The 17702-nt window shown below is 42.7% G+C and overlaps 1 protein-coding gene across 1 annotated transcript in view; it reads left to right on the forward strand.

The window, feature by feature from the left end:
* Nucleotides 1-15754: 15754 nt before the first annotated feature.
* ints7 (integrator complex subunit 7) overlaps nt 15755-17702 on the forward strand; it is a 79050-nt gene continuing 77102 nt past the window's right edge. The window contains exon 1 of the mRNA XM_072265174.1: nt 15755-15888. Coding sequence (XP_072121275.1) covers nt 15795-15888 — 94 coding nt within the window. The 5' untranslated portion in view covers nt 15755-15794. The remainder of the gene's footprint in view (nt 15889-17702) is intronic.

Genomic DNA, 17702 nt, shown 5'->3' on the forward strand with positions numbered 1-17702 from the left:
GTGGATGTGAGATCACCCTTCAGGAGGATGAACCCACGGAAAGCATGCGGCCCAGATGGGCTGCTGGCCAAGTACTAAAACCTGTGTTGATCAACTTGCAGCAGCGTTCATTGAGACCTTTAGCCTCTTGCTTCAGCTGTCTGAAGTACTACCTGTACATACCTACAGATGCATTGGTCATGATCTTTCAAGAATCACTTGATTCTGACATGTTCCCAGAGGACCGGAAGATTGCAAATGTCACTCCACTCTTTAAGAAGGGAGGAAGGCAAAAAGAAAGGAAATTATAGGCCAGTTAGTCTAACCTCAGTGGTTGTTAAACTGTTAGAGTCCATTATTAAGGATGAGGTTTCAGGGTACAGAGACTAATGATAAAATAAGTCAAAGTCAGCATGGTTTCTGTAAAGGGAAATCTTGTCTGACAAATCTGTTAGAGTTCTTCCAGGAAGACACAAGCAAAGTGGGCAAAGGAGTAGCAGTGAATGTCATTTACTTGGATTTTCAGAAGGCATTTGATAAGGTGCCACATCAAGGCTGTATAATAGGATAAAATCCTATAGCATTACAGGAAAGATGCTGGCATGGATAGCGGAATGGCTGACAGGCAGGAGGCAGTGAGTGGGAATAAAAGGACGCAAACACGAGGAAATCTGCAGATGCTGGAAATTCAAGCAACACACACAAAATGCTGCTGCATTCCACCAGCAGTTTGTGGGAATAAAAGGAGCCTTTTCTGGGTGGCTGCCAGTATCTAGATGTGTTCCTCACAGGTCAGTATTGGAACCACTACTTTTCACATTCTTTGTCAATGATTTGGATAATGGAATTGATGATTTGCGGCAAAGTTTGTGGATGATACAAAGATAGGTAGAGGGGTAGATAGTGCTGAGGAAGCAATGCAATTGCAGCAGGATTTAGACAAATTGGAAGAATGGTCAAAAGCGTGGCAGATGGAATACAGTGCTGGGAAATGTATGATAATGCATTTTAGTAAAAGGAACGATAGTGTGGACTATTACCTAAATGGGGAGAAAGCTCAAACATCAGAGGTGCAGAGGAACTTGGGAGTCCTCATGCAAGATGCCCAGACGGTTAATTTACAAGTTGAATCTGTGGTAAAGGCGGAAAATCCAATGTTGCCATTCATTTCAAGGGAAATAGAATATAAAAGCAAGGAGAATTTGCTGAGACTTTATAAGACACTAGTCAGACCGTACTTGGGAGTATTGTCAAGTTTTGGGCCCCTGATCTCAAAAAGGATGTGTTCCAGGAGGTTCACGAGGATGATTCTGGGAATGAAGGGGTTAACGTATGAAGAGTGTCTGGCAGCTTTGGGCCTGTACTCTCTGGAACTTAGAAGAATGCAGGTTGAAAGGACTAGACAGGGTGGGTGTGGAGAGGATGTTTCCTTTGGTGGGGGTATCAAGAACTAGACGGCACAGCATCAAAATTGTGGGGCGACCTCTTAGAACAGAGACAAGGGGTAATTTTTTTTAGCCAGAGAGTAGTGAATCTGTGGAATGCTCTGTCACAGACTGCGGTGGAGGCTGTGTCCATTCATATATTTAAGGCGGAAGTTGATCGTTCCTGATCGGTCAGGGCATCAAAGGATATGGCAAGAAGACAGGTGTATGAGGTTCAGTGGGATCCGGGATCAGCCAGTATGGAACGGCAGAGCAGACTCGATGGGCTGAATAGCCTAATTCTGCTCCTATGTCTTGTGGTCTTCAAGCAGGCTTTAATTATACCAGTGCCCATGAAGTACATGGTAACCTGCCTGTGCGACCATCATCCAGTCGCACTTACATTAACTGTGAACGAGTGATTTGGGAGGCTGGTGATGAAACTCCTGCCTGAGAAGCGACTTTGTCCACTCCAATTTGTTTACCATCATAACAGGTCAACCGCAGATACCATTTCATTGGCTCTTCAATGAACCCTGGAACATCAACCCTGGTGCACTTTATTGACTACAGCTCAGCACTTATTACCACCATCCATCAAAACTAATCAGCAAGCTCCAAGACCTGGGCCTCAATGCCTCCTTATGCAATTGGTTCCTCTATTTCCCCAATTGTAGACCCCAGACAGTTTGGATTGGGGATAACATCTCCCCCACAATCTCCATCAGCACAGATGCACCACCAGGCTGTGTGCTTAGCCCCCTGCTCTACTCACTTTATACTTATGACTGAGGGGCTAAGCACAGCTCCAATGCCATATTTAAGTTTGCTGATGATGCTGCTGTCAGTGGCCAAATCAAAGGTGGTGATGAATAAGAAGGAGATAGAAAGTCTGGTAGTGGTGCCACAACTTCTCACTCAATTTCAGCAAGGCCAAGGAGCGACACAAGGAGGAAACCAGAGGTCCATGAGCTGGTCCTCATCTGGGGAATCAGAGCAGGGGAGGGTCAGCAACTCTGTTATTTCAGAGTCCTCTACTTTCTTAGAAGTCCTCAAAGATTAGGCATGTCATCTAAAACTTTGACAAACTTCTCTAGTTGTGTGGAGGACAGTATTGCATCATGGCCTGGTATGGAAACACCAATGCCTTTGAACAGAAAATCTTACAAAAGGTAGTGTTGTAATCCTACAAAAGCCTTGTGGTGCATCTGCGCTGATGGAGATTGTGGGGAGGTGTTGACTCCAATCCAAAAAGGTCCATCTTGAGTAAAGCCCTTCCCACCATTGAGCACATCTACATGGAGTGTTGTTGCAGGAAAGCAGCATCCATCATCAGAGATCACCACCACCCAGGCAATGCTCTCTTCTCGATGCTGCCATCAAGGTGGTGGTACAGGAGCCTTCACACCACCAGGTTCAGGAAGTTATTACCCCTCAACCATTGGAACTAGAGGTGATAGCTTCACTCACCCCATCAATGAACTGTTCCACAACCTGTGTTCTCACTTTCAAGGACTCTTCATCTCATGTGCTTGCTATTTATTTTTATGCCTTTGTATTTATGTGAATGCCCGCAAGAAAATGAACCTCAGGGAGTATATGGTGACATATGTACTTTAATAATTAATTTACTTTGAACTTTCCTTTGAGTTAGATCAGTTTTTCAATTTAACACACAATTAGGGTATTCTAGAAGAGGTATAATTTGAATTTATCGATAATGCTGTGGTCACACAAGAATTATGCAAGACACTGGCCCTTTAAGACCTTTTTCTACCCCTATTCTTGAACTTTATGTCCTTTAAGGGCCGACATTATTCCTACCTGCATACACAACAAAAACAGCGAGTTAAACTGAAAATCAGACAACGATTTAACTGTGAACTAGGGAGGAGTGCGCTTATGGAATATCTGAGAAAAATTGGTCCTCTTCACAAACAAGACAATGGTAAAAGATAGAATGGGAGCCTGGGCAACATCCGTGATGGGTAGAATTACATTGCATTTAAATTATTTTAAAAAGGGGGAGAAGGTTTAGTTTAACACAACCAATATTTAGATACATCCTTTTCAAAAATGTGAAGCAATCAAGCAAATAAAATCTTGACCCACCTCGAAAAATTGAATCCTTCTTGTTTTGACATTCAGTATTGTACAACCTGACGATACCTTCTTCATTTACAACTGCGAGGACCCAATGTAACTGCTTTGCTGTAAAGAAATAAAGGCTTTAGGATAAAGTGGTCAAGATATTAACAATATGAATTTTTGTTTTACATTGAAAGCAAACCTAAGCAATTTAAAACAGGGAGATATTTTCCAATTTTGTTTCAATAGAAATTAGGGTTTAATTTTGCTTCCTTCTCAGTGGAATTGCCTTTGCATAATGTTAACAAAGTTCTTCTAGCTAAATTACTGATATCCAATCCAACATCCACCAAGTAACTTCTCAAAAATGTGGACCATCAGTTCATGCCTGATCATTACAAGTGAAAAATTAAAGTACAATTAATGCCACAATTACTCATTACTCAATGAATCTCCAACTGGTTCACATATTACATGCCTCACTATAATGATGGAAGTTATGTTATGAAGTCAATTACACAAGTTATTCAAATTTTGCTTCATTATTTCCTCAATCGATGCACAGGTTATTTGTTTTGGAAAACCATGTATGGTGATCAAATTTACGGCTTCTCACTTCGAACATTGTAAATTGCATTGAGATCTTTAACTAATGCTTTACAACATCTGAGTGAGATGTATTTGACAGAAGTAAATTTATCGACATGCTATAAGAATGTACATGGTCAGTATTCAATGCAAGCCTGGGGTCGTCCAATTTACCTGTAGACCACGAGCAGCCAAAAGGAGGAACTGGTACTCCAAAGTTACTGGTTGAAGTGTGTTCATCCTGTCTGTTGCACTGGTAATATTGCAGCAAGGTGTCTAAGGGGTAGCTGTGGGGTTCTAATGGGGAAAACAAAAGTAACATTGAAATTGATGGAAAGCATCAAGAAGTAAATGTTTAACTAATCTGTCATTTTACAAAGTTTACAGCAGAAATTAAGCACCAATAAAGTATAATACAAGCAACAGTGGGAACATTTCCCCAAGTTGTTGAGTATTAGTTTTGTTTGACCACACTCAAAGTGGCAGTGAAACATAGTTATTATTCATACAAGAGCTCAGGTACATCACTATAAACCCCACAGATAGGGTTAGTGCAAGGATGTTAGAGACCAAATCGAGACTTGTACATCTCAATTTGAAACATCAAAATCAATGAACTAACAGGACAAACAGACGCAAGTTGTGATCTGATTGCCATTAGAGCAGATCGTTACATGGTAGTCTGAGCTGGGACTTCAATATTCGAGGGTATTTGACTTTTGGGAAAGACATAGGAAAGAAGAGCTGGTGGAGTGCCTCTACTAACAGAATGAAATAAAAACTTGGGAAATACTGACAGATACTCCAGCACCTGTGCGTGTACACAGGGGGAATGAAATAAATAGTGTGAAAGATAGATACTCTGACACACACAGAAACAGACTCCTCATCCCATGATGTCTGTGCCAAACATGCCAATTTAAATTAATTTCATACGGTTCATATTCCCCCATCTCATGCCTGCCATGTGCTTGTCCAAATGCCTCTTAAATGTTACTGTTGTATCTGCTACCTGCATCTCCCCAGGCACCTTCCACTCTGTAAATAAACAACTTGCATCAAATCTCCTTTAAACTTTCCTCCTCTCAATGCAAATCTATACTCTCTAATATCTGATGTTTCCACCCTTAGAAAAGGGGTAACTACCCCATCTAAACTTCTCATATTTGTCTAAACTTCAATTAGGTCATTCCCAGTCTCCAGCACTCCAGAGAAAACTATCCAAGGTCATCTAACCTCCCTTTATAACTATTGCTCTCCACTCTAAGCAACATTCTGGTGAACCTACTTGATAGCTTGTCCAAGGCCTCCACATCCTTTCCTGTAATGCAGCAACAAAAGCTGCACACAATACTCCAAGTGTTGGCCTAATTAGAGTAATATTTAGCTGGAACTTATACGGTGAACACACCAAGTGTATTCTACAGAACCATCAGTCACAAATCTCCAGTTAGAATAACACCCCTCTATCACAAACTCTATCCAATGTATCAAGTCTCTGTTATCCCTTTGCCCTTTAATCTTCTGGATCACCATACCGTAATGGGAATTTGTTGAATGCTTTCCTTGTAGATAACCTCCACTACTCTAATTGCCAATACCTCATCAAATCTCAAATCACTTCGGAATACACAATTCACATTAATCACACTGCAAAAAAAGGGTAGAATTTTAATATTAAAATTAAAAAGTCAAAGAGGAAACACACAAGGTGGTAAATGGTAGTGGTAGGCCCAAAGATTGGGATGAATTTGGGATTCAGCATAGGAACACTTAAAAAAGGAGAAAATAAATTTAGAGAGCTAATAAAAAGTGACAATAAAAGTTTCTTGAAGAGAGAAGCACACGTGAACACAGGCTTCCTTAAAAGCAAGTTAGGGAAATAGTTTTGAAGAACAGGAAAATGGCAGGAGATAAAGAATTATGCAAAATATCATTTTAAGATGAAAGATACAACAAAAATAACTGCAAGAATTAAATAGCATCACTTCATTAGAGAATTAGTATTAGTACACATGGGACTAAAGGTGACTAAGTCACTTGAATTGATGACCTTCTGGGATTTTAAAATACATTGCTAAAGATTTAACAGAAAACATTGATTATCATTCTTCTGAAATGCCTAGATTCTAGCAAAGCATCTACTAATGGCGGGGGAAGGGAAATTAAATTCAATTAAGGAGCACAACATCTGGAAAGTTATAATCTGATTAAACAGTCAGTATGGCTTAATGAAGGGGAAATGATGTCTGACGCATTGAGTTCTTTTAAAGGAAATGCCTGCCAGAGTGCTTGAAAGAAAATTTCTACATGGAATAAATTCTAATTTTCAAAAGGCATTCCAGAATATTCCATTTTGGAAAACGTTACCGTGCAAGATTGGAGTTCATCGTTTTGAACACGTTAATATGGCTGGAGTACTGATTTACCAGCAGGAAGAGAGATGCGAACAAGGGCACCATTTTAGATTGGCAAACTAACTAGTGGGGTGCCACAAGGGATCAGCGCTGGAACCACAGAAATAGGGAGCTGCTGAGTCTCTATAACATACCTTAAATTCAAATTTTCAACTTGCTATTCTGACATTTAAACTTATGCCCTCAGTGATTAAGCTGGCTGACTGGATTATTCCTCCAGTAATTCAACCACCGTGCCACTACCACATGTTGTCAACAACGGCACTGAGTCAAATTTAGAATCTTCCATTCAGTTCTAGGGTTATGAGGTCAAGTAATATTTGTGAACCTTTTTGAATGACTTGTACCATGTAAAAAAAAACAATTTGTGTTCATCTTGGGTAGTCCCAGCACAGAATCATCACGTAATTTGAATGTTCCATTTACTGCACTTGTCACTTCAACCGCCTTTCTTCCAATCTTCCCACAGATTCAGCTGAATCCGATATGTCCCCAGGTCTTTCGTGAATCAACAACTCCACAGAAATATTTTCTGCTACATGGTGCGCATGAATGCTCAACTCAAAAATATCTGAAAGTCATTACATCACCCTGAACAACTTAGTTTCTTTGGTGCATTCTTAACTATACGTTCACCCACTCAGCTTCTCCATTTTAGATCTGATCAGAAACGGCTCAAAATTGAAATGACAGAAATTGTAGATTGTATTAAATAACAATCTCCTCCGTAAAATCATGTCACAAAACAACATTTCCTGTTCTCTTAGATCCTGGTCTACACTAGCCTAACAAAGCTACAAACTATTGCTTTCACATTAAACACTGTTAATGTTTAACAACATTTAATGTTTAAATGTTCCTCCATTATTCTGCTTTGTAATTACATTCAGGACTCATCGATGCAATTACACATTAAATAAATATTTTCCTGGCAGGAAGAGCAGGCACTCTACGGTCCAAGTCTGGACAAAGGCAATGATGAGTGATCATTGTTAAACTCAAACTGGGGATCAGTGAAAAGTGTTGCTTTACAATATTGCCAATGACACCTTCCAATATTTTGCTCATGACTGGGAGTAGATTGTTTGTATAGTAATTAGCAGAATTGTATTTGTGCTGCTATTTATGGACACAACACAAGTGGGTATTTGTTCAATGCAGGCAGGGAGGCGCCTCCGCTATATCTGGATTAAAGTTGTATGGTGCTACAGGTGACGCGATGTCAGATCCTGCAAACTTGTGGGATAGGCTGAACGGCGTAATTCTGCTCCTTTGTCCTACGGTTTTTGCTCAATGCATTGATCTCAGTTCCCATCTTTAAATTTGATAAGGAGAAAGTAAAGTAGCAGTATTTCAGTGGAGTGAGGGGAATTACAGTGGTATGAGAGAGGAGTTAGCCAAAGTAAATTGGAAGGAGCTGCTGGCAGGGATGTCAGCAGAGCAGCAATGGCTGGCGCTTCTGGTAAAAATGAGGAAGGTGCAGAACATGTGTCTTCCAAACATGAAGAAATACTCAGGTGGTAAAATAGTACAACTGTGGCGGACAAGGGAAGTCAAAGTTAATTTAAAAGAAAGGGCATACAACAAAGCAAAAACTAGTGGGAAGATAGAGGATTGGGAAGTTTTTAAAAACCTACAGAGAGCAACTAAAAAAATCATCAGAAGGGAAAAGATGAAATATGAAAGCAAGCTAGCAAATAATATCAAAGTGGATAGTAAAAGTTTTTTCAAGTATGTTAAAAATAAAAGAGAAATGAGAATAGATATAGGACCACAAGAAAATGAGGCAGGAGAAATAATAATGGGGACAAGGAGATGACTGATGAACTAAATGATGAACTGATGAACACTGTGAGTCCGACAGAGTGATCAGCAGCAGTGGGGCTCCACAGGGGACTGTCTTGTCTCCATTTCTCTTCACCATTTACAGCTCAGACTTCAACAGAGTCTTGTCATCTTCAGAAGTTTTGTGATGACTCTGCCATAGTTGGATGCATCACCAGGGGAGATGAGGCTAAGTACAGGGCTACGGTAGGAAACTTTGTCACATGGTGTGAGCAGAATTATCTGCAGCTTAATGTGAAAAAGACTAAAGAGCTGGTGGTAGACCTGAGGAGGGCTAAGGCACTGGTGACCCCTGTTTCCATCCAAGGGGGTCAGTGTGGACATGGTAGAGGATTACAAATACCTGGGGATACGAATTGACAATAAACTGGAATGTCATATAACACTGAGGCTGTCTACAAGAAGGGTCAGAGCCGTCTCTATTTCCTGAGGAGACTGAGGTCCTTTAACATCTGCCGGACGATGCTGAGGATGTTCTACAAGTCTGTGGTGGCCAGCACGATCATGTTTGCTGTTGTGTGCTGGGGCAACGAGCTGAGGGTAGCAGACACCAACAGAATCAACAAGCTCATCCGTAAGGCCAGTGATGTTGTGGCGATGGAACTGGACTCTCTCACGGTGGTGTCTGAAAAGAGGATGCTGTCCAAGTTGCATGCCATCTTGGACAATGTCTCCCATCCACTACATAATGGACTGGTTGGGCACAGGAGTACATTCAGCCAGAGACTCATTCCACCCAGATGCAACACTGAGCATCGTAGGAAGTCATTCCTGCCTGTGGCCATCAAATTTTACAACTCCTCCCTTGGAGGGTCAGACACCCTGAGCCGGTAGGCTGGTCCTGGACTTATTTCCTGGCATAATTTACATATTACTATTTAATTATTTATGGTTTTATTACTATTTATTATTTATGGTGCAACTGTAACAAAAACCAATTTCCCTCGGGATCAATAAAGTATGACTATGACTAAATGAGTATTTTGCGTCAGTCTTCACTGTGGAAGACACTAGCAGTATGCCTGATGTTGTAATGTGTGAAGGAAGAGAAGTGGGCGCAGTTACTATTACAAGGGAGAAGGTGCTCAAAAAGCTGAAAAATCTGTGGGTACACAAGTCACCCGGACCAGAAGAACTGCACCCTAGGGTTCTGAAAGAGGTAGTGTTAAAGATTGCAGTGGCATTAGAAATGATCTTACAAAAATCATTGGAGTCTAGCATGGTGCCAGAGGACTGGAAAATTGCAAACGTCACTCCACTATTTGAGAAAGGAGAAAGGCAGTAGAAAGGAAATTATAGACCAGTTAGCCTGACCTCGGTGTTTGGGAAGATGTTAGAGTCAATTGTTAAGGATGACGTGACGGAGTACTTGGTGACACAGGACAAGATAGTACAAAGTCAGCATGGTTTCCTTCAGGGAAAATCCTGCCTGACGAACCTGTTGGAATTCTTTGAAGAGATTACAAGTAGTATAGATAAAGGGCATGCAGTAGATGTTGTGTATTTGGACTTTCAGAAGGCCTTTGAGAAGGTGCCACACATGAGGCTGCTTACCAAGTTAAGAGCCTATGGTATTACAGGAAAGTTACTAACATGGTTAGAGCATTGTCTGATTGGTAGGAGGCAGCAAGTGGGAATAAAAGGATCCTTTTCTGGTTGGGTGCCAGTGACTGGTGGTGTTCGGCAGGGGTCGGTGTTGGGACCACTCCTTTATATGCTGTATATCAATGATTTAGATCAGTGGTCCCCAACCTCCAGGCCGCGAAGCATGCAAGGGTGCAGCGGTAGCCGGAGCGCACCCAGCACATCTTTAAGAAAAAAGCCGAAATAAACAAGCTAATTAATTAGGTGCTGCCCAGAATCCAGTCTTCATTAGAGGAACTGAGGTGGAGAGGGACAATAACTATAAATTCTTCGGCATTAAGGATCGACGTTTCTCTCTCTGAAAAGTGTCAGAGGATCTGTCCTGGGACCAGCACGTTAACTGTCATTACAAAAAAAGCACGGCAGCGCCTATAATTTATTAGAAGTTTGCGTAGATTCAACATGTCACCTCGATCCTGACAGCCCTGTCTTTTCAGTCTGTCTGGGCTGGTGTTTAAATTGACCAAACAATGGAACAGCTAAAGGCTCCAGTGCCCTGGGAGGAGGAGTGAACATCGCGTAGAGCATGTGAAATCGGCAATCGCCTGTGATCTGGGCCGACATTTACGTGCCGGGTGGCACCTAATTAATTAGCTTGTTTATTTCGGCTGGGTGCGCTCGGGCTACCACTGCACCCCTGCATGCTTCACAGCCCGGTATTGGTCTGCGGCCTGAAGGTTGGGGACCACTGATTTAGATGATGGAGTAGATGGCTTTGTTGCCAAGTTTGCAGATGATACGAAGATTGGTGGGGGGGGCAGATAGTGTTGAGGAAACAGGTAGGATGCAGAAGGATTTAGACAGATTAGAAGAATGGGCAAGAAAGTGGCAAATGAAATAGAATATTGGAAAACGCATGGTCATGCACTTTGGTAGTAGAAATAAATGTGTGGACTATTTTCTAAACTGAGAGAAAATCCAGGAATCTGAGATACAGAGGAATTCGGGAGCGCTTGTGCAGAACACCCTGAAGGTTAACTTGCAGGTTGAGTTCGTGGTGAGGAAGGCAAATGCCATGTTGGCATTTATTTCAAGAGATCTAGAATATAAGAGCAGGGATGTGATTCTGAGACTTTACATGGCACAGGTGAGGCCTCACCTCGAGTACTGTAAACAGCTTATGAGCCCCTCATCTTAGAAAAGACGTGCTGGCATTGGAGAGGGTCCTCAGGAGGCTCACAAGGATGATTCCAGGAATGAAAAGGTTATCATACAAAGAACGTTTGATGGCTCAGGATCTGTACTCGCTGGAATTTAGAAGGATGAGATGGGATCTCATTGAAACCTTTTGAATGTTGAAAGGCCTAGACAGAGTAGGTGTGGAAAGGATGTTTCCCCTGGTGGGAGAGTCTAGGACCAGAGTGCGCAGCCTCAGGATGGAGGGGAACCCTTTCAAAACAGAGATGTGGAGAAATTTCTTTAGCCAAAGGGTGGTGAATTTGTGGAATTTGTTGCCACATGCAGCTGTGGAGGCCAGGTTGTTGGGTGTATTTAAGGCAGAGATTGATATGTTCTTGATTGGACATGGCATCAAAGGTTACGGGGAGAAGGCCGGAAACTGGGGTTGAGGAGGTAGAAAAAAAAAAGTATTGGCCATGAGTGAATGGCGGAGCAGACTCGATGGGCCAGATGGCCTAATTCTGCTCCCGTCTTATGGTCATTTCAATATCACAGCCATAAGGCTGTGTACTCAGCCCCCTGCTGTACTCGCTGTACACTCATGATTGTGTAGCCAAGTTTCCATCAAACTGATGACACAACAATTGTAGGCCGTATCTCGGGTAATGATGAGTTTGAGTACAGAGAGGAAATTAAGAACCTGGTGGCATGATGTGAAGACAATAACCTATCCCTCAACGTCAGCAAGACGAAGGAATTGCTTTTTGACTTCAGAAGGAGTAGCGGACCGCACGGCCCAATTTACATTGGTGGTGCGCAAGTGGAACAGGTCAAAAGCTTTAAGTTCCTCGGGGTCAATATCACAAATGACCTGACTTGGTCCAACCAAGCAGAGTCCACTGCCAAGGCAGCCCACCAGCACCTTTACTTCCTGAGAAAACTAAAGAAATTTGACTTGTCCCCTAAAACCCTCACTAATTTTTATAGATGCACCGTAGAAAGCATTCTTCTAGGGTGCATCACAACCTGGTATGGAAGTTGTCCTGTCCAAGACCGGAAGAAGCAGCAGAAGATAGTGAACATGGCGCAGCACATACACAAACCAATCTTCCGTCTGTGGACTCACTTTACACCGCACGCTGTCGGAGCAGCGCTGCCAGGATACTCAAGGTCACAACCCACCCAGCCAACACACTTTTCGTCCCTCTTCCCTCCGGGAGAAGGCTCAGGAGCTTGAAGACTCGTATGGCCAGATCTGGGAACAGCTTCTTTCCAACTGTGATAAGACTGCTGAACGGATCCTGACCCAGATCTGGGCCGTACCCTCCAAATAGCCAGACCTGCCTCTCGGTCTTTTTGCACTACCTTACTTCCATTTTTCTATTTTCTATTTATGATTTCTAATTTAAATTTTTAATATTTACTATCGATTTGTAACCCAGGGAGCAGGAAGTGCAGAATCAAATATCGCTGTGATGATTGTACGTTCTAGTATCAATTGTTTGGTTGTAGCTGTGTGCTACACACAGCGCTAGAATAACCACACGGAGTCGGTGAGTTGGAGTTGCGATGAAAGAGATTTATTCAAACCGCGGCCTGCTTTAAAGCCTTCCCATTCCCGCCCTCCCTGGGCGGGACTACTGTGGGGAATGCATATTCCCAGACCCTTCCCGCACACGGGATTTTCCCCCTGCTGGTGAAGATGGCCTAGCGCCCTTTTTGGGGCCGGCCCTCTGCCTGCGTGCGCTGTTCTGAGCCGGTTCGTGTGTGCTAGAAAGTGGGGTCGCCACATGGTGACAATAAAGTATAAAGTATATCAGAGCGACCTGAGTTTGCTAAAGAATGCCTTATTTGATGTTCTTTGTGCCCCTTCCTCCTGTTCGGCATTTAATTGCACCTCATTGCTCACATCTTAAGATGACATTATTGCAAGGCTTTGATCATAGCAGGTAATAATAGACTTTGGTATTAATTTAAAAATAAAACAGCTACATTTTCCACAGGTTGGTTGTGCCTCACTCTTCATGCTGGTTCTCATCAACTTCTGTATTGTACACAACCCTCTTTTCTGGCTTTATGCTAGCAACATAATTTTCCTATCTGATTCTGGTTTGGCTTCCAATTGAGGCTGTGTGCCTTGTTGCAGTTGAACCATTTCTCTACTCTAAATAAGTTTATCTGTGGTGGATGATCTTCATTGCATTGATGGCAGTTTTTTTTGCGGGGGGAATGCAGGGAAAGGGGAGGATTAAAAAAAATGTTCGCATGAACCTTGCTAAATTAGGGCGATACAGTACCGCAGTTACCTTACAATGCCAGCGACCCAGGTTCAATTCCCGCTGCTGCCTGTAAGGAGTTTGTACATTCTCCCCATGCCTATGGGGGTTTCTCCCGGTGCCCCGGTTTCCTCCCCCAGACCAAAGACGTACTGCTTGGTAGGTTAATTGGTCATTGTAAATTATCCCATGATAAGGTTGGGCTTAATCTGAGGGACACTGGGCAGCATAGCGCTAAGGCCAAAAGAGCATATTCCACACTGTATCTCAAAAATATAAAATAATAAATTTTGAAAATCCCGTTGCCGACTGTGACTAGTGGTGTTCCACGGTGGCCTTTACTTGTTAGCTGCCAGTGACGGGTGGTGCTCCACAGTGGTCAGTGTTGGGGCAGCTTCTTTTTACTTTATATGTCAATAACTTGAATGACAAAATTGAAGGCGTTATGGCCAAGTTGCGGATGATACGGAGAAAGCTGGAGGCACAGGTAGTTTTGAGGAATCAGAGAGGCTGCAGAAGGTCCTGGGCAGATTAGGGCAATGGGCAAAAGAAGTGGCAGATGGAATAACGCATAGGCCATTTTCTAAACTTGGGGAAAATTCAAAAATCCAAGGTGCAAAAAGGACTTGAGAGAGATCCCTCGTGCGGATTGCCTAAAGGCTCATTTGCTGGTTGAGTCGGTGGTAAGGAAGACAAATGCAATGTTAGCATTCACTTCGAGAAGACTAGAATATAAAAGCAAGGATGTAATGCTGAGGCATTATTCGGCAGTGATGAGGCCTCACGGAGTATTGTGAGCAGGTTTGGGCCCCTTGTCTAGGAAAAAATGTGCTGGCAGTGGAGGGGGGTCATGAAAATGATTCCGAGAATGAAAGACTTATCAAAGGAGGACCGATTGATCGCTCTGGTCTTTAATCGCTGTTTCTCGACATAACACGAATATGTCTGAGCTGCCAACTAGCATGGTCCTCACTTTAACAAACCACTTGCACTATTCTTTATTTCTCTTGTGTTCAAGGGCCACACAGTGGTGTTACTCTCGTTCGTGGCCCTCTGTTGGTCGAGTTGCCTCTCAGCTAAGTACTCAAACCAGGGCAGAAGAACATGGAGAGAAAAAGTTCTTGCCCGTGCAGCAGGCTCCCCCAGTCGATGGAAGGGTAGAGACAGACACAGTTTGCACTAGCGGCGTCGCAGGTTTTGTTAGTCAGTGTACGCTACCTTAGCAACTTACCTTACTACCTTAAAAATACAAGCTGCCCAGAGTCCACAAGAAATAGTTGTAAAAGGTGCCTTCTCGGAATACACTCATAATCTAACAACTGCGACGTCAAATGCATTTAATCAGTTACTACTTTAAAATCATTAAAGACAGCACATTTTTCTTCTCAGATTTGAACCGCGTTTAGCGTGCTTCTCGTCCCTCTGCTAATCATCGATGAGGCGGACCTTGAGAATTATTGCACACAAGATGGTGAGAAAACTATCCACATGGTAATGATTTTAAGTACATCTCAAATTTAAAAAATCTACCCGTTGGCTATACTGGATCATATGGCATCTTAATTTGATATTCTCTTTTTACAATCTTCATCATGCACAAAGACCGACATTGAAATCAACTAAAATTCTGATCTTGTACACAGTCAAAATTTCTTTAGCCTCCTCAAACACATCCCCCTATTAGTTACTTTTTAAATATCCTTTTTGTTTGCAAACAGGTATCATAGTGAACACTTGTTCAACCATCCCTTCCCCCACTGAAAATAATCCAGTTCACTAAACTCCATAGCCTCATTAACTCGTTTGCGGCTGACCTACAACAATGAAGAGAAAATGGCCTATTTTACAGTCACTAATCGCCGAGAACAATATCTTTAATAGAATAACATGGAATTACTTAAAATTCACTATGCAATCAGAACTGTAAAAAGGCACATTTCAAATTATTAATATTGCACCTATAAATGCAATCAACATTTGGCGGGCTGTTGCATGAAAACATTCTTATACATTCAATGAAGCCAATTGACTTGCAGCAACACTGGAAAGTTAGACAAACATGCAGAAATCCACAAAAAGTTATGACCACGGGTCTAAATCTTTACATGTTAAGATACATCTTGGGAAAAAAACACAATTTAATAGCATTCTCTCACCCCTCTTTTTGCTGCAAACTCGGTTACTCAGCACGGTACGGAACAGCATCCTTAATCACAGAACTGCAGGAATCCTACAAATTATAGACTCCCGCGCGCTTTACTCCACAGTCAACCTCCCGCCAAATTGACATCACGTACCGTGATTGGTGGTGCAGACCAGTGGGCGGAATTTCCCCCGGGTGTTTCCGCTGACTGCGGCCACAGCGTCACTTCCCGTTTGAGAGGGCTGACTGGGTGAGAGAGACTGGTCCAGCCATGGCGTTGACTATAGCCAGGCCGTTTCTGTCTGAAGGAGGTTACGGCGAGCAGGAAATGGACGCCAACTCTGCGCTGATGGAGCTGGATAAAGGTATGGGGTCCTGGGGGGTGTCTGCCTAGTCCGGGCCCCCGATGTGCGGTCTCTGCAGAGCAAGGCAGCTCACTTCTAAGGTCGACACAGGGAGATAGACTGTCGAGCGGCGGGCTGTTGCATTTTGAAAGTCTACCTTTTAATTTGATAAAAACAACGCTTTTAAAAAATCTTATTTTCGCCCTGTCCATTTCTTTGGGAGAGTTTCTTGTCATTGGCGATAACCCTTTCCCCCTAAACTAGCGTTATTCCAGGATAAATATGACCTGTCACTGTGTGTTTCAGGATTGTTTAATGTCATTTCCAATACACAAGTGTAAAGGAGAACGAAATAATTGTTACTCCGGAACCAATGCATCACAAAAACACAATAAGATAAAGAACACAATAATTATTTAAAAACACAATAAATATAAATACATAAAATAACTTATGTACATAGACTGAGTGTACGTCCATAAAGTGACTCTTAGCTGTACATTAGGTGACTGACGGGAATAATTAAGTAGTGGTGGAGATCAATCTTACTGCTCGGAGAAAATAATTTTTTGAGTCTCATGGTCCTGTTGTGGATGCTACTTAGTCTCCTCTCTTGGAAGTGGGACAAACAGCCATGAGCAGGGTGAGTGTGATTCTTCATGATACTGCTGGCCTTTTTCCAGCACCTTTGTGTAGATATGTTCTTAGGTAAGCAGGTGCTGGTGGTGCTTTGAGCAGTTTTGACTACCCGTTGTAGAGCATTCCTGTCAGCCGTAGTGCAGTTTCCATACCATGCAGTGATGCAACTTGTTAGGATGCTCCCTACTGTGCATCTGTAGAATGATTTGAGTATAGATGTGCACAGTCTAGCTCTCTTCAGCCTTCTCAGATTGGAGAGGAGTTGGTGAGCTTTATTGATTGTGTAGGATGTGTTCTGGGACCATGAGAGGTTGTGCAAGATATACACTTTCAGGAGCTTGAAACTGCTTACATGGCTGTGTGCCGATATAAAGAGGGATGTGAGCAATGCAAGTTCTCCTGAAGCCAATAACCATCTCCTTTGTCTTTTGAAATTGTCTGAGGCTTTGAGCTCTTCCACTTCCTCTCTGTAGGCTGCTACATTATTGTTGGTGATGAGCCCCACCACTGTTGTGTCATTGGCAAACTTGACAATGTGGGATACTTGGGTGGTTGGCCATGTTGAGGATGATAGGGAGGGAGGAGCGGTTGTGTATCTTGACAGAGGTCTCTTGGTTAGGAAGTTGCACAGTGGTGTATTTAGATCAAGGAGTAGGACTTCGTTCACTGTGCGACAATAGCATCTCACCACTAAAACAAGTCATTAGCCACAATCTGTTTTTTCGTGATAAATAGAAATAAATCAGATTTTACAATCCAAGTTCTTCAAAGTTTCTGATCGTCACATCTGCCAGGGTTAATTTATTTATTTTGTAATCGCATTTCTACTGTGGACTGAATATCGTGACAGGATGACGTGTGATGGGAAGACAGGCTGGAAGTATTCTGCCAGTGATGATTCCTGCTGAACACCACTAATCACTGGCAGCTAGCCAGAATAGGCCCCATTTCTTCACACTCCTTGCACCCTGTCAGCTAGCTTATCTTCTATCCATGCTAGTATCTTTGCTGTAGTACTTCCCTTCCTCCACCATCAACTCTGCTCTCAAACACATCTCTCCCATTTCACGCACATCTGCTCTCACTCCATCCTTCCGCCACCCCACTAGGAATAGGGTTCCCCTTGTCCTCACCTACCACTCCACCAGCTTCTGGGTCCAACATATAATTCTCTGTAACTTCTGCCACCTCCAACG

Source organism: Mobula birostris, chromosome 8 (genome assembly GCF_030028105.1).
Source record: "Mobula birostris isolate sMobBir1 chromosome 8, sMobBir1.hap1, whole genome shotgun sequence".
NCBI lineage: Eukaryota > Metazoa > Chordata > Chondrichthyes > Myliobatiformes > Myliobatidae > Mobula > Mobula birostris.